The sequence below is a fragment of the Melanerpes formicivorus genome, unplaced genomic scaffold (genome assembly GCF_026170545.1).
Source record: "Melanerpes formicivorus ecotype bairdi unplaced genomic scaffold, bMelFor1.0.p_v2 SCAF_15, whole genome shotgun sequence".
In the NCBI taxonomy this organism is placed as follows: domain Eukaryota; kingdom Metazoa; phylum Chordata; class Aves; order Piciformes; family Picidae; genus Melanerpes; species Melanerpes formicivorus.
Window position 1 is genome coordinate 932191 of NW_027142367.1, and position 22636 is coordinate 954826.

General features: G+C 42.6%; 1 protein-coding gene across 4 annotated transcripts in view; it reads right to left on the minus strand.

The window, feature by feature from the left end:
• PTPN3 (protein tyrosine phosphatase non-receptor type 3) overlaps positions 1–22636 on the minus strand; it is a 201666-nt gene that overhangs the window by 41294 nt on the left and 137736 nt on the right. For all 4 annotated transcript variants that reach the window (XM_068147430.1, XM_068147429.1, XM_068147431.1 and 1 more), the window contains 4 exons: positions 19048–19111; positions 17037–17209; positions 10337–10471; positions 7533–7709 (listed from right to left, as the gene is read on the minus strand). In XM_068147430.1, the coding sequence (XP_068003531.1) occupies positions 7533–7709; positions 10337–10471; positions 17037–17209; positions 19048–19111 (549 nt within the window). The remainder of the gene's footprint in view (positions 1–7532; positions 7710–10336; positions 10472–17036; positions 17210–19047; positions 19112–22636) is intronic.

Genomic DNA, 22636 nt, shown 5'->3' on the forward strand with positions numbered 1-22636 from the left:
ACACAAGCATGAAGTAGTTTGGTTTGAATGGAGGGTTGCTGAATTGTCAGGTTGGAAGCAATTCACAGTATACAGTTAAATTATCAATTATTGTTCTCTAAAACATCAATACTTAGAATTATGTACCACGCTTCATCAATATTACAGTAAAACTAGCAGCAGTATCAGTCTAATTTTCCTTACATGTATTCTACAATATGAACAAATTCTTTCTTGAGAGGCAGAGATGGTGAAGCTTCATGCAGTCATGCCCATCTTTTGAATCCACTGTCATCCATCCCATCTCCCACAAACACCTCTGGTTCTCTTTGTTTCCAATCTCTGTTGTATTTTTACCCCTGGAGTGCCAGCAGTGCACTAGATCCTTTGGGCATGTCCACACACTTGCTGCCTTACCAGCCCACATGTAAATGGAACGGACAAACATTGAACTCATGCTTAGTAAGAGCAGAATGTTGATTTAGGCATGTTTGGGGTGTTTGTTTGATTTTTCTGCCAGTAACTGCTAGTAACTGAGCATTGTCACTAATCTTGCAGAAAACTTCATATCTTTGAAAATTTGACTCCTACATTAGATTTGACTGCAATTGTCCAAGTGTTTTCTAGTGGGAACAGAGGCAAATGGGTAGTGCAATGACATAAGCCTTATTTCCTTAGGAAGTCATGCCGAAAATAAAGAAATGGGGGGGTTGTGGTTGTTTTTTTTGTTTTGTTTTGCTTTGCTGTTGTTTTTTTTAGCTAATTGATTTCCTCCTGTGACCAAAACAATGAATCTGTACATCTTTCCTATGTTTTGCCACAGTCGAGTTACAATTCTACCACCAAATTCTGTGTAGAATTCAAGTTTTGCTAAAAGTTAACCCTTTCAAAAGCCTTCACCAAAAATGCACATACATTTGCATTTGTGATACAAATCGATGAAAGGTCTCTATTTTACTGTGTTATTTTGCTGTGTTATCTCTCCTCTTTCTTTCCAATAGAGTAAGGTTGTTTAAGAGAGAGAGAGAAAACCAGCTTGGGCTTCCATTCATACACATGCACATACACAGCAAATTCTTCATTATCTCAGCAATACATTTGGAGACTTAGATGAGGGACATGAATTCCCACTAATACTTGCTGAAGGTTTATCTGTTGAATTATTGCACTTTAAATGGAACATATCAGCTCTGAAAGTTAATGTACCATTCTGTAAGCTTTTAAAGTGAAAAAAAAGGTAATCAAAATGTTGATCCAGGTGACAAAATACAAAGCTTAAAAGAATTCATTAGGGACAATGCAAGCTGTATCTTAGCTTAGCATGCACTTTGCACTGCTACTCACTGAAACAGTATTTCTAGCATCAGTGTGATAAAGTACCTTGCACATGAATAACTAGATGACCTTCTCTAGCTATACAATATTTCACATTTTACTACCCTATCTTCCTCATTTCAGAACATATGACAAGTACCCTATTTTAAGTCAGTAAAAGACAACACTCACCAGAGCAGCCATTCAAGTTTTTCATCAAGAAGAAGAGCCATTCTTTGCAGGGAGATTAAACTTTCCATTAGAGCAGCTAACAAGCAAATACTTTAAAAGTACAGGTATTTCCTTTTCTTTACTACACAATATATCGAAAATCTTCAATCTTCTACTCACTATGGATTGCTCTGTTCATGGCTATCTTTACAAAAAATCCGCCTTGCCCTAGAAAGACTAACTGTCCTCTCCTGTAAGGAGAAGAGAAAGGAAAGGCCTTAAGGAAAGAGCCCTCCTCACATTTTCATGTGCCCTACCAGGAGATTCTGCTATTTCAAGAGCTGAGGATGATGAACTACAGCAGAGTAAAACCCCAAGAGAAAAGGGACAACCGAAACAATAGCACTGTAGCAAAATTCTCCCTTCACAAACAACTGAAGGAAACATCTGTAGGTTTTGCCCTTGTGCTGCTCTTCAAGTTCTTAAAGCTTCTTTTATTGTAACACCTGCAGGGCTGGGAAAATTGACTGTGCCTGCACTTCCATTATCACCTCTTTTCTGAAAGCCATTAAAAATTGGGATTCGTAAGCCAAAATAAGTGAAAGACATTTGCAGCGAGACTTTTTTGCTGCATTTTAAAGAACATTATACAGAATATATACAGAATATTTTGCATTTCTATGAACAGAAGGCCATGTGGATTCTTTGTGCTGCCTGTTTAAGAGTACTATTAAGGAAAAACTTGAGAATGTCACAGTGATGTTTGATAAATTCCAAACATTCACGTTTGTAAGCGGCTGCTGCCATCACCTATATATAGATACTTTCAGTTACTCTGCATTGCCTTTACAGACCATGTTCCAGTTTACTGAATGCAGCAGATTTGGTAAGAACAAGGAACTGACCATGTCTGTGTATGATTTAAAACTCAGAATTAATAACATTTAATTTTTTTTTATTAATTGCAATTTTTTACCAAGAAAGTAGTTACTAGGACTTGGCTGAACACAGCTGAAGGGTACATTCATCAACAGTTACACTTTAAAAACGTTGTTCACAAAAGGAATAACATTTGAATTAAAATAATGACGTGTTCCCACAGTACATTCAAAGCTCACTATGTAGGTGTAGTTCATTGTCTGTCAAAAGGGAAAGCTGGAAGAATTGAACAAATGCAACATACGTTCAGGAAATCTATTTTCAGTGCAATACCTTCACCAGATGATGCACCACACTTAAACCAGGAGTGTATGTGAACTTCCAGAAATTCATAGCACAGTGCAAGTGAATTTCCTTTTTCTATACTAGTTCATCATTTCATTTCCTTCCCCTCCAACACTGGGACTGTACATATTATTCCATATCACCATCAAGAATACAAGTTTAAAAAAGTTTATAGCTCTGCAAGCCTGTTTACCTCTAAGACAAAAGCCTGTGCAGGAATATGTTGCATTTGCGCTTGAGAGAAAGGAAAGGAGCATACAGAGAAAATCTCCTTGAGTATTACTTGGCTACATGCCTTTGTTTTAATGGCAAATCTTGGGCCTTGGTATTTTAAACTGACCTTGGTATTTTTTAAGTTTAAATGTTTTTTTTTTTACAGAAACATTTGAAACTACAGGTTTTTCAATTTGCAACAAATAATTGAATATAAAGTTACAAGCAGACTCATTCTAGTTGTTTGGTTTTTCACTTACTTACCTGGAGATAAAGGATAAGCTCTTTCCTGTTTTTGTAACAGTTCATGACTGAACAGTGTGACCAGCAGGAGCAGGGAGGTCATTGTGCCCCTGTACACTGCACTGGTTAGGCCACACCTTGACTCCTGTGTCCAGTTCTGGGCCCCTCAGTTTAGGAAGGAGGTTGAGTTGCTGGAACGTGTCCAGAGAAGGGCAACAAAGTTGGTGAGGGGTTTGGAACACAAGCCCTATGGGGAGAGACTGAGGGAGCTGGAGTTGCTCAGCCTGGAGAAGAGGAGGCTCAGGGCAGCCTTATTGCTGTCTACAACTACCTGAAGGGATATTGCAGACAGGCGGAGGTTGGTCTCTTCTCTCAGGCTAGCAGCACAGAACAAGAGGACACAGTCTCAAGCTGCGCAAGGGGAGGTTTAGGCTGGATGTTAGGAAGAAACTCTATACAGAGAGAGTGATTGCCCATTGGAATGGGCTGCCTGGGGAGGGGGTGGAGTTGCCATCATTGGAGGCGTTTAGGAGGAGACTTGATAGGGTGCTTGGCTGCATGGTTTAGCTGATTAGGTGGTGTTGGATAATAGGTTGGATGTGATGATCTCAAAAGTCTCTTCCAACCTGGTTTATTCTATTCTATTCTGCCCATGAACTCCTGGGTGTGATCAAAAGAACTTGCACTGGGGATGGACAGTGCAGTTCTGCAGTCTTTCAAGACAAAAACCTAACAACTGCAACTAAAAATCAGCATCTTACATCTGCTTGCTAGTAGCTTTCTAAAAATATTTCAGATTGTTTTCATAGGCAAGCTGTTTACTAGTTATAATCAGCATTAACTAATGCCTTTTTGGATAGTCTTAGACAGCAGGCTAGGCAGTAAAAAAAGAGCCCTCTGAAGAAAATGTGTAGACAGTGTATATTAACAATGTATATGACAAGTGACTCTTGGCTTTCCTCCAATGAAAAAGAAATGTTGGATGTGCAAATCTATGGTTTTTCCCTCCCAAAATGTTTCAATTATGTCAATTTAATTCTACTAAAGATCAGCATGGCAAAAATGGGTAAGTTGGCTCTAAAAGACTTATTAATACCCTATAAGGTGTTTTATGGTTAACATCTAGCTATTCCTGAAGTGTGGCAGAAGACTAGGACAAAGTCCCATATTTTAAACCAAGGATACACAAGTTACACTTTTTTATTATAAAAAAGCTTTAACTGAGAGGGTAAAATTTCCTCTTTCAATGGAGCCTTCAGGGAAAGAAAGATTTTACTACACAAGGAATGTGGACATAAACTGATGAAAACTTCAGTGTAGAGGAAAAAAAACCAACCAATTTTATGTGTATGGTTACTGCATATTTTACCTCAATTGTTAAAAATGAGAGTATTAATGACCATTTTGCTTGTTTAAAGTCTAACAGTCAAGAAAGGATTATTCACTCTGCACATTAGGATCACAGGATGTCAGGGGTTGGAAGGGACCCAAAGAGATCATTGAGGCCAACCCCCCTGCCAGAGCAGGACCATACAATCTAGCTCAGGTCACAGAGGAACGCATGAAGACAGGCCTTGAAAGTCTCCAGAGAAGGAGACTCCACAACCTCTCTGGGCACCCTGTGCCAGTGCTCCATGACCTTTACAGTAAAGAAGTTCCCCCTTGTGTTGAGATGGAACCTCCTGTGGATTCTCTAAAACACACACTTAGAATTTAAACTTATTAGATTTATGCAAAAAAGATTTCAGTTACCTGCTTAGCATGGAGTATTATAAACACACTCAAGAATGTATTGGAGATGAGACATATAGAAAATTTGATTTATGTGAGGCAGCAACAGCAATTTCCATGGTGAGTAATATTATTTAGATACTGCATAGTCATTCAGTGCTTAGAGAAATAAATGTGTGTGCTACTTTCCAATCTAGAACATCTTCTTTTTACTGTCTGGGAAACAACATAAAAGCAGACTTTCCCACTGCATTCTCAGTAAGCAAAGGATAGATCACAGTATAACTTAGGTTGGAAAGGACCTCGAGGATCATTGAGTCCAACCTATCAACACAGACCCCATGACTAGACCATGGCACCAAGTGCCACGTCCAATCTCCTCTTGAACGCCTCCAGGGACGGCTACTCAACCACCTCCCTGGGCAGCCCGTTCCAATGACGAATGACTCGCTCGGTGAAGAACTTCCTCCTCACCTCGAGTCTAAACCTCCCCTGGTGCAGCTTGAGACTGTGTCCCCTTGTTCCGGTGCTGGTTGCCTGGGAGAAGAGACCAACCCCTTCCTGGCTACAACCACCTTTCAGGTAGTTGTAGAGGGCAATGAGGTCACCCCTGAGCCTCCTCTTCTCAGGAAACAGGAAGTAAAGGAGGGGGCGGGAACTATAGGGGAAAAAAGAAAATATAAGAAAAAACCCAGCATACTAACTGGGAGGACAAAATCCACAAGTCATGGAACACAGCCTGCAACTTAGTCTGCTGTCTTCAGCTTCTATGCTCATCATCTCCTTTCGTGGACTGCCTCGCATTCTTTTTACTCTTCTAGAAAACGCTCCTAGAAGTCTATATTCTGCAAATGTTAAAACACAGGAAAGGCATGCCTTCCTGTGCATGACTATTCACAACACTCTTATATATTATCATAGCTATTACTAACATCACTAGTTGAATACAGGTTGAATACAGAATTAACCAGGTTGGAAAACGCCTTTGAGATCATCAAGTCCAATCACCCAACACCATCTGATCAATTAAACCATGGCATTAAGTGCCTCATCCAGTCTCTTTTTAAACACTTCCAGTGATGGTGACTCCACCACCTCCCTGGGCAGCACATTCCAATGGCCAATTACTCTTTCTGTGAAGGATTTCTTCCTAACATCCAGCCTAAACCTCCCCTGGAGCAGCTTGAGACTGTGTCCTCTTGTTCTGTCACAGGTTGTACTAACATTCATCTGTCTTCCAATCAGAAAAATAGTAAAGCAATTTAAAACACCAGTGACCAAATCCAAATATGTATACATGGTTTTTTTTCCCCTCTTTCATAGAAATACCCCAGCTGTAATGCAGTAAAAATATTATTGTATCAAAATTTGAAGGAAACACTTTAAATCCAGAATTTAAGGCTGCAGTTAGTAGCTGCAGACTATCACAGAGGTAGGCGAGTCCTACAAGATTTTATTAACATGCTGCTGCTCAAAATGCATCTTGCCTTAAAGTTGCTAGAGTTCACTAGAGACCATTTTCCCTTTGCAGCATTACAAAGGTCCCTGCATTTTAATGCAAAGTATTCTCCCCAGCTAAGAAGTTTTAGAGTGGTTGTCTTTTCCTTTTCAGACTGAGTCATGACTTTGTGTATTATTTCTGAAGTTAATATTGTGTTAATCTGAAGTTACTCATTAAGACGTGCCTCTGTCACACATAAATAGATACATAATAGATGAACAAATAATTGCACAAAGATAGGTGCTTCAAGCCTGAATCCAAATCTAGCAGCGGTTTAGACCAGTGCAGGCAAGATCAAAATTGTTCTCAAAGAATACAACACAAATGCCTTCAGGCAAAAAGTAGAGACTGCCTTTAGACAAGTGAACTACAGTTCTTGTGAGTATGAATAATATGGTGGACTACAAGCATTATTACATTACATAGAATAAACCAGGTTGGAAGAGACCTTCAAGATCATCGCGTCAAACCCATCAACCAATCCACCCCACCTAAACAACTAAACCATGGCACCAAGCACCCCATCAAGTCTCCTCCTGAACACCTCCAATGATGGCGAGTCCACCACCTCCCCGGGCAGCCCATTCCAATGGGCAATCACTCTCTCTGTGTAGAACTTCTTCCTAACATCCAACCTAAACCTCCCCTGGCACAGCCTGAGACTTTGTCCTCTTGTTCTGCTCTTGTTTTATTGTCTTTATTATTATGCTCTTGTGTTTAGTTAAATGCAATACCTCTTTCAAATGACAATGCTAAGCTGCTGATGTGGAACATAAACTCTTCCAGAGTTTAGTAAGTCCCCTCAAAAAAGAGGAAGAGTTTATACAAGGTAGGAAAGGGTCACAGGAGCTATTGGGAAACAAAATGTTACAGCTATGAACAGGTAGGCCTTAACAGGTTTGCTAATTTTACTAAGAACTTAACTACTGAGAATGGCTTAGAGGTGGAAAGTTGGTTTGCTCTTGACATTCTATATCATGGCATTTGCAGTTTAGCAATTTGTCAAAATAAAGCAGATGCAAAAGCAAACCTGAACTCATTGTAATCTTATAAGCAAGCGTGACTGTTTTATACTAAACTTGCTTGGCTTTTGTTTATCCTTTAAAAAAAAACAAAAATCAAAATGAGAAATAAGTTTTTTTGCAGAAGTTCTTACCTCCTACGTGGACTACGGCTCTGAGAGAACTCTGAATCACTGTCCTTTGATGTTGGAGAGCCTTTATATGTATAAAACACATCCTCTGTTCCAGTAATGTAGCTGATCTCATTTGTAAGGTTATCTACAGACGAGTGTCGTGGTTTACCGATTTCATGACGTAGTCTAGGACTCCGCCTTAAAAGTAAGGAACACAAACACAAGTTGGAAAATCAGATTAATTAAAGAAAACCCCAAGTTTTATCAGATAAAGTGAAAATTCTACCCTAATGCACTCTATATCCCAAAATCTTCATGACATGCCTTACAGGTCTCATTTTAAGTAGTATTTTTTTAAACATTTTGTATTGTGTAGTAGAAAATCAGATCCTGCTAAGTTCAGAAATGACACCCAGGGAGGTGGTGGAAGCCTCATCCCTGGAGGTTTTTAAGGCCAGGCTGGATGTGGCTCTGAGCAACCTGCTGTAGTGTGATGTGTCCCTGCCCATGCTGGCGGAGTTGGAATTAGATGATCCTTGAGGTCCCTTCCAACCCTAACAATTCTATGATTCTATGATTTATTTCCCCCCTCCAATGTTAACTGTATTCTTAAAGTTCTAATCATAGCATAATTGGAAGGGACCTATGGAGGTCATCTAGTTCACCATCCTCCTTAAAGCAGGGTCAAGTCAAAATCAGAACAGGCTGTTAAGACTTTTTTTTCAGTCAGATCTCAAAAAAATTGAAGGATGGAGATCATGCAGCTTCTCTAAGCAACAACTGCTCAAATGTCCTTGCAGTGAAGCAGGTTTTTCATTATGGCCAGGAAGAGCCTCTCATTTCAACATATACTTCCTGCCTCATCCTCCCACCATGCAACACTGAAGAACTTTGCCTCATTCTCTAGCTAACCTTCTCCTAACTACTGCCAGGCTATTGTTAGGCATCTGGGAAACCCTTGATCCTCCAGGCAGAACAAGTGTAGTTGTCTCAGCCTCTCCTAGTAGGTTAAGTGTTCCAGCCTCCTGACTACCCTGCCAGCTGGTGGTCTTTGCTTAGCTTGCTGCAGTGTGCATGTTTCTTGTATTTGTGGGCACAGAAGTGAATGCTGAGCAAAATAAGGATAATAATTTCCTTTGACCTACTATCTTTGCTTGTTAATACTGTCATGTTGCTACCATGGTACACCAGACAGCTCGTGTACAACTTGCTGCTGCTGAATATTACCAGGTCCTTTTCCAGGGAACTGCATCACAGACAATACTGCTGCACTAGATTCTTCCTTCCCAGGACTTTGCACTTCAATGAATTTCATACAGATCCTATTGGCCAACTTCTCCAGGCTATCAAAGTCCCTTTGGATACTAGCCTTCCCCCGAACCTTATTGACTCATCCTCCCAATTTGGTGTTGCCTGCAAATTTTATGAGCAAGCACTCCATCACCTTCTCCAGGCCATGAAAATGTTAAGCAGGACTGTTACCAAGACAGTTCTCTACAGTTCTGAACTTATTTGCCACTAGGTAGACTAACGTAGAATCATTTTGATTGGAAAAGTCCTTTAAGACCACCAAGTCCAACCACCTAACTCTACCAAGTTTGGTGCTAAACCATGTAGCCTAGCACCACATCTAATGCTTCTTTTAAACACCTCCATTGATGGGGATTCAACCCTCTCCCTGGGGAGTCTACTCCCGCGTTTGATAACCCTTTCAGCAATTTCTTCTGATATCAAATCTAAGCCTTTCCTGGTGCAACTTCAGGCCATTCCTCTCATCCTATCAATTACCATGAGGGAGAAGAGATCAATGCCCACCTTACCACAACCACCTTTCAGGTAATTCTAGAGAGCAATAAGATCTCCCTTCAGTCTTTCCTCCAGACTAAAAAACTCCAGTTCCTTCGGCTGCGTCTCATAAGACATATACTCCAGACCCTTCACCAGCTTCACTGCCCTTCTCTTGATGTTCTCCCTCACCTCAATGTCTTTCTTGTACTGTGTTCAGTTTTGAGGCCCTCTCTGCTTGAGGTGTGGCTTTATCAGTGCTGAGTACAGGAGGACAATCACTTTCCTGGTCCTTCTTGTCACATTATTCCTGGTACAGGTACCCCCATATCTTTCTCCACTGGTCAGGTCTGCAGCCATTCTTCCCGAAGCCTGTAGCATTGCATGATTTGTTATGACCCAAGTGCAGGAGCTGGCATTTGGCCTTATTGAGTTACATACAACTGGCTTTGGCCCATCAATCCAGCCTGTCCAAGTCTCTCTGTAGAGTCTTCCCACCTTCTAGCAGATCCACAGTCCCTCTCAACTTAGCATCATCTACAAATGTACTGAGAGTGCACTCAATCCCCTTCTCCAGATGATAAATATGTCAAAGAGAACTGGCCCCAGTTACTGGTGGGGAACACCACTTGTGACTGGCCACCAACTGGATTTAACTCCATTCACCACCACTCTTCGGGCCCAGTGATTCAGATGTTTTTTTACCCAGTGAAGTATTTGCCTACCCAAGCCATATGCAGCCAGTAACTTACCTCTGAGTCCAGCCATCCAATCCTTATGGCTCTTTTTTTTTTTTCAAACCATCTTGCTGTCCACCACTCCAGAATATAATGTCTTAACTCAGGTATAATATTTTGGCAGACAGTATCAAAAGCCTTGCTAAAGTTAACATGACACCTACTGTTTTGTCACCACATACAGTCTCAGAATAACAATGTTTAAATATATATGTACACACTACATAATTATTCTGCTAGACTACATACAATTGGAAAAGGTAGGAGGCTGGAAGTTATGGGAAAGACTGAAATTTCATTTACCAATTAGGGGTAACAGGAGGTGATCGAGAAGGAAGGCTTTTGGTCTCCAGATGCTCCACAGATAAAGATCGTCTCATAGATGGGTTCCATACCATCCCACCTATAACTTTTCTGCAGTACTGACTGTTTAGAGAACTGAAAAGAAATTAAAAACAACAAAAAAGGTACATGAATTATTTTGCATAGAAAATGTCAGCAAAATAAAATGTGCTGATGAAAGTAAATTTTGTTGTTATGTGCTCACCCCTCGGCACTTAGGCATTTGTGTTCTTACAGAGACATTTGGTGTCATAGAATCATAGAATCAATAAGGTTGGAAGAGACCTCAAAGATCATCAAGTCCAACCTGTCACCCAACACCTCATGACTACTAAACCATGGTACCAAGTGCCATGTCCAATCCCCTTTTTGAACACCTCCAGGGACGGTGAAGCCATCACCTTCTTGGGCAGCACATTCCAATGGCTAACAACTCTCCCTGTGAAGAACTTTCTCCTCACCTCCAGCCTAATAAAAATGCTTAACTCCTGCAACAATGCTAATCACAAGTGTGATTTTGTTTAAAAAGATGTAGGGGAAAACAGGGAATTCCACATGTCCTATTTGCACTGAACCAAGTACCTGACAAAACACAATTGAAAAACAGGCAACAGAGTCTAGAGGTTCCATGTTAAAACTCATAAAGGACAAAATTCACTAATGGCTTCACAGAGGACACAGATTACTCTAGCTATCTACCTGCTGCCTCAGCAAAAAAGAGCTCCACCAGACCACTCTCTACTGCCATAAGAAACTCACATTTGAGTGAGATGCTACTTATAGAAATAAATCATTAGAGAAAAATCTAACATGGAAAGGGGATCTCTAAGGCTAGGTTGACTCTTTTGACAAGAACCTGACAAGATATGGGTTGTATCAGAACCTCAGCTAGGAAGACAATAAAGCTACCTTACTAGTGGAACTGCACAGCATAAAGAAAATTTTAAAGTAGATCAAAGTTGAGATAAACTAACCTCCATGCATCTTTTCACCCAGCATTCCACATGCCAAAGAGATAAGCTGCTCATCCTAGAAGTTCTCACAGAAAAGCAGCAACTTCTGAGTTACAAAGAAACCACCTTCTCTTAGGTTAACTTAAGAGGGAAAACTTAATTTGAAGCATCAACATAACAAAACCAGTTACCCATGTGTGTCTTTAAGCTTAGCAAACACACAGTCCATGAACTCAAGAGTAGCTTTACCTGTATTATCCATACTTATTTTTTTAAATCTTCTGAATACCAATGACAAGGCACCAGCTACCCTGGTTTTCTACAAGAACAAAGTTCTTTCAAAAAAGCCTTACATGGGTAAAGTGCAGAGGGAGTACAGAAAAAGTGGATGCATTGAGGAATTCCACATATTTTCCATTAATCTGCTTTCCCCTACTACAAGGGCCTCTTCATGCATTTTTCCTATGCAGTTTACTTCTGAGGTTACAATAGGACATATGGACATGACATGACAAGTCATGATGGAAGCCAGAGCCCTATCTCCAGAATCACTTTAATGAAATATTCTCTAGATGTTTCAGTTGAGGTGCGTAACATAAAACAATCTCCTGAACTCCAAGCACCTGTTCTGATGTCAAATATGAAGATATTTCTCAGCAAACACAGCGAGAGACAGTCAATGTCTTTCCCTCCCTTGCTCCTAGTTATGGCTGAGGTTATCCTTTGTGAAAAAATAGGTACATTTTTAGCTTTCAGCAAGGAAGAAGAATGCACCTAGGGATGCGCATTCGGTCCAGAAATGTTTAAGGAACTCTCAGTTCCAGAGATGTGATTCAGCCTGCCCTTAGAATAAGTCTTACAGCTGCTTTATACAACTCAGCAGTCTACTTTAAATGAAATGTCACTAGTACTTTAAGCTCATAGAATCTAGAAGGGCACAGAGATGTGTAAAGTAAGAAATGGTATTAAAGGTTTGCAAGAGTTCAAGTATTTCAAGTGATGCAACAAACACTGAGGTATCTGCCTCATATGAATATAAAAGAACATCACACAAGAAAGCCACAAATTCCAGACAAAAACTTGTGATAGTTAAGGCAGTACAACCTGAATTTAACCCCCTTCCAAGCTGACAGAACAGAAGATGAGTAATCCTTAAAATCTCCAGGGTTTTAAGTGTGTAGTTGGTGGAGTTTTTGCTTACATATGCCTGTTTGGTTTTGTGGGGTTTATTTGTTTGTTTGGGGATATTTTTTTCACTTGTTTTACCCAATACATTTTTTTTTGTCTTTTCATAAGGCAGAATGCAGAATCCTTCTTTTGGTTGCATGGCTTCCACACATGCTCAGAGCCATTCTTGAAAAGGAACATGCAAGTTTGTGATAGTCTCTTACAACATTCTACAATCACAAACCAGTGGGAAAGTAAAAATTTTCTATATATGAAATACTTCAGAAGTGACTTAATCACCCCTTTTCTGAAATTTTTGAGAAAATAATTGGCTAAATGACAGTGACCAATTTTACATAGACTCTCTTCCTGAATTGCTGTTGCTTCACATATAATTCAGCAGCTTGATAGTAAAGGTTACTGCATATTCCCCACAGCAAACTGCTGTCCAAGCTGTCAGCTCGTGGCTTGGACAGTAGCACTCTGTGCTGGGTTAGGAACTGGCTGGAGGGCCGAGCCCAGAGAGTGGTGGTGAATGGTGCCACATCCAGCTGGAGGCCAGTCACCAGTGACATCCCCCAGGGATCAGTGCTGGGCGCTGTCCTGTTCAATATCTTCATTGATGATCTGGATGAGGGGATTGAGACCATCATCAGTAAATTTGCAGATGACACTAAGTTGGGAGCAGGAGTTGATCTGTTAGAGCATAGGAGAGCTCTGCAGAGGGACCTTCTCCAGGCTAAGCAACCCCACCTGCCCCAGCCTCTCTTCAAAGGGCTTGTGCACTGGACCCCTCCCCAGCTTTGTTGCCCTTCTCTGGACACCTTCCAGCAACTCAATATCTTTCCTAAACTGAGGGGCCCAGAACTGGACACAGGACTTAAGGTGTGGCCTAATCAGTGTTGAGTACAGGGGGAGAATGACCTCCCTGCTCCTGCTGGCCACACTGTTCCTGATACAGGCCAGGATGCCATTGGCCTTCTTGGACACCTGGGCACACTGCTGGGTCCTGTTCAGTCCACTATCAGCCAGTACTCACAGGTCCCTTTCTGCCCAGCTGCTCTCCATGCACTCTCGCCCCAGCCTGTAGCACTGCATGGGGTTGTTGTGGCCAATGTGTAGAACATAACACTTAGATGTGTTAAATCTCATGCTCTTGGACTCTGCCCATCTGTCCAGCCAGTCAAGGTCCCTCTGCAGAGCTCTCCTACCATCTAACAGATTCACACCTGCCCCCAGCTTGGTGTCATCTGCAAACTTACTGATGATGGATAGAATAGAATAGAATAGAATAGAATAGAATAGAATAGAATAGAATAGAATAGAATAGAATAGAATAGAATAGATTGGAAGAGACCTTCATCGTGTCCAACCCATCAACCAATCCAACCCACCTAATCAACGAAACCATGGAACCAAGCACCCCATCAAGTCTCCTCCTGAACACCTCCAGTGATGGTGACTCCACCACCTCCCTGGGCAGCCCATTCCAATGGGCAATCACTCTCTCTGTATAGAACTTCTTCCTAACAGCCAGCTTAAACCTCCCCTGGCGCACCCTGAGACTGTGTCCTCTTGTTCTGGTACTGGCTGCCTAGGAGAAGAGACCATCATCCGCCTGTCTACAACCTTCCTTCAGGTAGTTGTAGACAGCAATAAGGTCTCCTCTCAGCCTCCTCTTCTCCAGGCTAAGCAACTTCAGCTCCCTCAGCCTCTCCTCATAGGGCTTGTGTTCCAAACTCCTCACCAACTTTGTTGCCCTTCTCTGGACACACTCCAGCAAGTCAACCTCCTTCCTAAACTGAGGGGCCCAGAACTGGACACAGCACTCAAGGTGCGGCCTAACCAGTGCAGTGTACAGGGGCAGAATGACCTCCCTGCTGCTGCTGGCCACACTGTTCCTTATGCAGGCCAGGATGCCATTGGCCCTCTTGGCTGCCTGGGCACACTGCAGGATCATGTTCAGCCTACCATTGACCAGTACCCTCAGCCTCATCCAGATCATTGATAAAGATATTAAAGAGCATGGGGCCCAGCAAATGGAACAAAGTGTTTCATCTCGGAGTCAGTAATAACCAGTTGGCATGACAGACTCCAGAAATTCCTCTGAGATACTCAGAGTGTGTATATGACAATAAGATATAAATGGTTCAAAACAAAGCAATTCTGCAAATTCTCTTATTGGATCATTTATCTATGTGACACTTTTACTTTCTAGTGTTTTTACATGTCACACAAAGAACAAGCTGCAACAACAGAATACTTACATTCAAATATATTTTTAGGACATTATAACACAAGTTCTATTGTATTGGCACCACGTCATAGAAACTGAAACCACACAGTATCACAGTATAACTTAGGTTGGAAAGGACCTCGAGGATCATTGAGTCCAACCTATCAACACAGACCCCATGACTAGACCATGGCACCAAGTGTCACGTCCAATCTCCTCTTGAACGCCTCCAGGGACGGCTACTCAACCACCTCCCTGGGCAGCCTGTTCCAATGACGAATGACTCGCTTGGTGAAGAACTGCCTCCTCACCTTGAGTCTAAACCTCCCCTGGCGCAGCTTGAGACTGTGTCCCCTTGTTCTGGTGCTGGTTGCCTGTGAGAAGAGACCAACCCCTTCCTGGCTACCTCTCAGGTAGTTGTAGAGGGCAATGAGGTCTCCTCTGAGTCTCCTCTTCTCCAGGCTAAACAATCCCAGCTCCCTCAGCCTCTCCTCATAGGGCTTGTGCTCAAGGCCTCTCCCCAGCCTTGTTGCCCTTCTCTGGACACATTCAAGTGTTTCAATGTCCTTCTTAAGTTGAGGGGCCCAGAACTGGACACAGTACTCAAGGTGCAGCCTCACCAAAGCAGAGTACAGGGGCACAATGACTTCCCTGCTCCTGCTGGCCACACTATTCCTAATGCAAGCCAGGATGCCATTGGCCCTCTTGGCCACCTGGGCACACTGTTGGCTCATATTCAGGCGGCTGTCGATCAGCACACCCAGATCCCTTTCTGCCTGGCCGCTCTCCAGCCACTCTGACCCCAGCCTGTAGCTCTGCATGGGGTTGACGTAGCCAAAGTGCAGCACTCAGCACTTGGACTTGTTGAATGGCATCCCATTGGACTCTGCCCATCTGTCCAGTCAGTTGAGGTTCCTCTGCAGAGCCTTTCAACCCTCTAACTGACTAACATCTGCTCCTAACTTGGTGTCATCTGCAAACTTGCTGATGACTGACTCAACCCCCTCATCCAGATCATCAATGAAGATGTTGAAGAGGATGGGGCCCAGCACTGATCCCTGGGGGATGCCACTGGTGACTGGCTGCCAGCTGGATGTGGCACCATTCACCACCACTCTCTGGGCTCGGCCCTCCGGCCAGTTCCTAACCCAGCTCAAAGTGTAGTGGTCCAAGCCACGCGCTGACAGCTTAGAAAGCAGTTTGCTGTGGGGGACGGTGTCAAAGGCCTTGATGAAGTCCAGGTAGATCACATCCACAGGCCTCCCCACATCCACCAGACGGGTCACGTGGTCATAGAAGGAGATCAGGTTGGAGAGGCAGGACCTGCCCTTCCTAAATCCATGTTGGCTGGACCTGAGCCCTTGGCCGTCCTTCAGGTGCGCAGTTGCTGCCGCCAGGATAATCTGCTCCATCACTTTCCCTGGCACTGAGGTCAGGCTGACTGGCCTATAGTTTCCAGGTTCCTCCATCTGACCTTCCTTATGGATGGGGACCACACTGGCCAGTTTCCAGTCATCTGGGACCTCACTGGTGAGCCAGGACTGGAGGAAAATGATGGAGAGCGGCTTGGCCAGCTCATCTGCCAGCTCTCCCAGTACCCTAGGATGGATCCCATCCGGTCCTATGGACTTGTGAGTGTCCAAGTGGCTCAGCAGGTCCCAAACTAATTCCTCATGGATTTCTGGGGCACTACACTGCTCCCTGACCCCATCGCCCATCTCAGGAGGCCACTCGTCCTGACCTCCTGCCTTGCTCTTAAAAATTGAGGCAAAGAAGGTGTTCAGGACCTCAGCCTTTTCCTCATCTTCAGTCACCGTGTTCCCCTCCAGGTCCAATGAGGAGTGGAGGTTCTTCCTGCCCTTCTTCTTATTGTTAATATATTTATAAAAATGCTTTTTATTGTCTTTGACAGAGGTGGCCAGCTTCAGTTCCAGCTGGGCCTTTGCCTTCCTAATTTTATTCCTACATAATCTAACAACTTCCTTGAACTTACCTCGAGAAGCCTTCCCCTCCTTCCAAAGGTGATACAGCCTCTTTTTCCCCCTTAAATCCTCCTCACTTCTAAAATATGTCAAATTATTCACATAGAGATGTTCACATGGAGATTTGGAGCTACCATAGAATCACAGAATCATCAATAAGGTTGGAAAAGACCTCAAAGATCATCAGGTTCAACCTGTCACCCATGACTACTAAACCGATGTATGGCCAGAACAGAACTCTGTCACTCCAGCTTGAGCTATCAATTGACACAAATCCTCTCACTCCCATTACAAATCAAACAATGCTTTCACAGCGTACTTACTTTGCTGGATTTCTAGAACTCAAGGCCCAATAATGTGACAATATCTTTTTGTCATGAGGTAGTGACTTCTTTGCCTGAAAAAATGTGTGATGTTCCACACAAGATTTCCATAGATTTTTGCATGCTCTGTAATTTAACATATTGAAGGCGATAATATGCTCCCTGGATTCATTCTGTAACAGCAAGAAATATAGTATTTTAATATATACAAAAAGATCAAAGACAGTAAAGATGCTCACAAAATAGCAATAAAATTACTTTTATCTTTAAAAGGAAAAATGCATTCAGGAAAACAAAACAACAGAAAAAGTCAGTATATAGTAGATTTTGAGCTGGAAATGGCCAAAATAGCCCTCTAGCTATAAGGCATTCTAAACTGTGAAATGGACAATTTAAGCAATTATCCTAATCTCTACAGTGTTAATGATATATTTAAGTATGGCATAGAAAATATTTTGTTTTATGAGTACAATACTAAATAACTAAACAGAGTTCCAGGTTTCCAGTCAGATCTTGACAAGACTCTTTTAAACACTCCATTAAGCATGCAATGTAAAAAGGAAAAAAATCCTAATCAATCCTAATCCTAATCCAAATTCTTCACATATGGTTTCAATTCAGTAATGTTCTTCCAAGAGCCACAGTGTGCAAAAAAATATCTGCTTGATAGTCTTCTAGACAATACTGAAGATGTTAACAGTGATCTACCTTGGGAGAAAAAAAAATAGCTGAAATGGGACTCACGAGAGTTGCTGCCACTGCTGTTCAAATTCAGTCTGCTTTCTGAAGGCCACACACAAGGCCACAATGAATAGGTCAAAAGGAAGAACAACACAACGCTTGTGTACCTTGGTGCAAACTTGGTGCCAGTGAAACACAGGTACAATACAATTGTTCCACCTTTGATTTTGCCCTCACCAGCTGTAGCAATTGTTGAACCATTTCAGATACCAGACAGACATAGCTATGGCTAGTTAATACTGTTATTGATAGTTAATACAGTTACTGATGAAAGAAAAAAACAATGAAATCTTAATTGAACGAACTTTAAGAATGCTGCCATGTCCTCCGAAAGAGAAATTACATTTTTGACAGCATTCAAACCTTTATAAAATAAATACACATACTTCATATGGTCTGTAAGTCCAGAGACATTTAATTCTTCAATATTCAAAAAAATCCTCTGTAAGTACACTCATTTTACTATCTACTGTTACTAGTCACTCTCAGAGAGTTCTGTTCCTATTCTTATTCTCACAGACACATTTGGAAATTGCTGCCCATATTAAATAATTTCTTTGTGAAATCATATCTTATTTTTTCTATTCATATTGTGGCAAAATACTCTAATCAAGATATTTTCTTGCTCCCTCCATTAAACAGACTAATTAAACAACAGTTATGCACAAAGCACTCAGCATTATGAAGATGGCTGCTAGCAGCAGAAATATCTTCTATCAGTTTTATCAATTATCTTTATATATTTTGCCAGCTTATGAAGTCTTTTATGTCATGCAGGAGCTGCATGGAATGTCACATTTCAGCTGCTGAATTCTCCCAAAACTGTGAAGCCTAGGAACAGAAGGGACCTCACAAAGTTCCTCTGGATGGGGTAACCAGATGTTTAGTAGATTCACTGCACTGAGGAACTTGACAGGGCAGGGAAAGCACCAAAGAAAAGAGCAGCAGATGCTGACAAGAACAGGAAAATACAATAAGTTACTAGTGTAATTTCCAGATGTACTGAAGAAAGGATGAAGATGTGTATGTTGCACATTCAAGGGAGAAGAAACAGTCCAATATACTGAATGTGGAAGGATTCCATGTTGGAAAGGAAACAAAAACCAGGAAACAATGAGGGTCATAGGACCAGAACCGTGAAAGCAAGTTAATGAAACAGATTATCAAAGGCAGGTTAATACAACAGTGCCTTGTTAAGGCTTTGTCTTAACATTTAAAGCAAAAACATACCAGGACCACTTGATTAAAGCAAAATTAAAGCACTACTTACATGTTTTTGCCGTTGTTGTATAAAAAACTTCTTCCTTTTAAAGGAAATTTTTAGTATGTTCACCCTAAAGGAAAGAAACAGACCATAAAATACTAAGGAGTGCTTAGATACAACAATGAAAAATAATACTGTGTACAGCATACCAAGAAGATCATAGCTTTTAATTATTCTATTACTTATATGCAGCTACCTCCTGAGTTGTTGCAAAGATATGCCAAAAAACCCAAAGGAAAAAACTTCAGCTAAGAATCAAGGCCTTTTTGAAATTGAGATTCTCCCTCCTTTACTCTTTAAATAGCTCACACAGCAATTCTCTTCCACCAAATCTATTCCTACAGCAAAAACCTGATGACATCCTTTATTAAGCTGCACAAATGTTAGATGTGTCAAGTCTGTATAACTTAAGAATCATATGACAACTGTGAATAAAGGAACAAAATTTCAGAGCCTAATGACATGACAGGGTTGGTCATAAAACATCTGAAATTCCCCAAAGCCACAGAACTGGTTTTGTGATGTGAAAAATATCATGTACTTGTATTAATAACTAACAACACAGTTAAAGATCACAACTGTAGAAGGCTGAAAACTGTAAGAATGAGCATTAATATATTTCAGTCCAACTATTAACACTGCTACATAATTTACCTAGTAATTTTATACAGAACTGAACACCTCTTCTATATTTACACAGTATGAATAAAGATTTTTCTGAGGTAAAGATTACAACTGGGATTGGTGCTCAGAAGCATTTTTCATTGTAATTACATGCTTATCAGTTTTGCTAAATTAAGTAAACTTCTAGGTTCCCATGCACCTTCCTACAGCAAAACAAGATTTGTCTAAAATATCTGGATTTTCTCTTGAATGCTTTTACTCTACTCTATTCTATTCTACTCCAATAACTGAAAATCTACATGTTTTGGAAAAAGAAATCTGTGATCAGATGGAACCATATAGAATAAACCTTTATTTAGAATAAACCAAACCAGGTTAGAAGAGACCTTCAAGATCATTGCGTCCAACCCATCAACCAATCCAACCCACCCAAACAGCTAACCCATGGCACCAAGTACCCCATCAAGTCTCCTCCTGAACACCTCCAATGACGGCGACTCCACCACCTCCCTGGGCAGCCCATTCCAATGGGCAATCACTCTCTCTGTATAGAACTTCTTCCTAATATCGAACCTGAACCTCCCCTGGCGCAGCCTGAGACTGTGTCCTCTTGTTCTGGTACTGGCTGCCTGGGAGAAGAGATCATCATCCGCCTGTCTACAACCTCCCTTCAGGTAGTTGTAGAGAGTGATAAGGTCACCCCTGAGTCTCCTCTTCTCCAGGCTGAGCAATCCCAGCTCCCTCAGTCTTTCCTCATAGGGCTTGTGTTCCAAACCGCTCACCAATTTTGTTGCTCTTCTCTGGACTCGTTCCAGCAAGTCAACATCCTTCCTAAACTGAGGGGCCCAGAACTGGACACAGTACTCGAGGTGTGGCCTAACCAGTGCAGTGTACAGGGGCAGAATGACCTCCCTGCTGCTGCTGGCCACACTGTTCCTGATGCAGGCCAGGATGCCATTGGTCCTCTTGGCCGCCTGGGCACACTGCAGGCTCATGTTCAGCCTGCCATTGACCGGTACCCCCCAGGTCCCTCTCTGCCTGGCCGCTCTCCAGCCACTCTGACCCCAGCCTGTAGCACTGCATGGGGTTGCTGTGGCCAATGTGCAGAACCTGGCATTGGATGCATTAAATCTCATGCCGTTGGATTCTGCCCATCTGTCCAGCCTGTCGAGGTCCCTCTGCAGAGCCTCTCTACCCTCCAGCAGATCAACTCCTGCCACCTGCTTGGTGTCATCAGCAAATTTACTGATGATGGACTCAATGCCCTCATCCAGATCATCAATAAAGATGTTAAAGAGCACAGGGCCCAGCACTGATCCTTGGAGGACACCACTAGTGACTGGCCGCCAGCTGGCTGTGGCACCATTCACCACCACTCTCTGGGCTCGGCCCTCCGGCCAGTTCCTAACCCATCGCAGTGTGCTCCTGTCCAAGCCATGGGCTGACAGCTTGGCCAGCAGTTTGCTATGGGGGACGGTGTCAAAGGCCTTGCTGAGGTCCAGGTAGACTACATCAACAGGCCTCCCCACATCCACCAGTCGGGTCACCTGATCATAGAAGGAGATCAGGTTGGTCAGGCAGGACCTGCCCTTCCTAAATCCATGCTGGCTAGGCCTGATCCCTTGGCCATCCTGCAAGTGCTGTGTTATTGCACTCAGGATGACCTGTTCCATGATCTTGCCTGGCACTGAGGTCAGGCTGACAGGCCTATAATTCCCTGGCTCATCCAACCGGCCCTTCTTATGGATGGGCACAACGTTGGCCAGCTTCCAGTCTTCTGGGACCTCTCCAGTGAGCCAGGACTGCTGGAAAATGATGGAGAGTGGCTTGGTCAGCTCGTCTGCCAGCTCTCTCAGCACCTTGGGAAAGTTAGTTATGGTCTGATTAAATCATATCTGCCTGGAAAAAAAAAAAGCTACCATAAAAGGCTTTTGGAAGGCTGCTGCTCAAAGTCTCAGAATTTTCTTGTCAACCAGTATTGTATCACAAAACCTTAGATCTCATAAGGTACAAACTATATTGAAGGTCACCTCAGTTCTTTACCAGAGTTTTTGCATTGCTCTCAGCAAGGAGGACAGTGGCATATTATTCATTCCTCACTGTCAGTGAGAGAGATGCACTTCAGTTGTCAAGCTATGTCCCTCATGGATGCCAGTTAGAAAGAAGAAAGGTAATGGAAAGAACAATTACTACACTTCCACTTTAGAGGTGGAAACCTGAACATGTCTCATTTCTCCATCAATTACAGAACCATGACAAATAGAAATTTCATTAATACCATTTTTTTGGTGAATAGGTAAATTGTTGCACGTTACTAGAAATCATATAGAATAGAAAAGAATAGAATAAAATAAACCAGGTTGGAAGAGACCTTCAAGATCATTGTGTCCAACCTATCATCCAACACCACCCAACCAACTAAACTATGCAACCAAGCACCCTCTCAAGTCTCCTCCTGAACACCTCCAGTGATGGCGACTCCACCACCTCCCCAGGCAGCCCATTTCAATGGGCAATCACTCTCTCTGTGTAGAACTTCCTCCTGACCTCCAGCCTGAACTTCCCCTGGCGCAGCCTGAGACTGTGTCCTCTTGTTCTGGTACTGGCTGCCTGGAAGAAGAGACCAACCTCTGCCTGCCTACAACCCCCCTTCAGGTAGTTGTAGAGAGCAATAAGGTCTCCCCTGAGCCTCCTCTTCTCCAGGCTAAGCAACTCCAGCTCCCTGAGCTTTTCCTCACAGGGCTTGTGTTCCAAGCCCCTCACCAACTTTGTTGCCCTTCTCTGGACACACTCCAGCAAGTCAACCTCCTTCCTAAACTGAGGGGCCCAGAACTGGACACAGTACTCGAGGTGTGGCCTAACCAGTGCAGTGTACAGGGGCAGAATGACCTCCCTGCTCCTGCTGGCCACACTGTTCCTGATGCAGGCCAGGATGCCATTGGCCCTCCTGGCCGCCTGGGCACACTGCAGG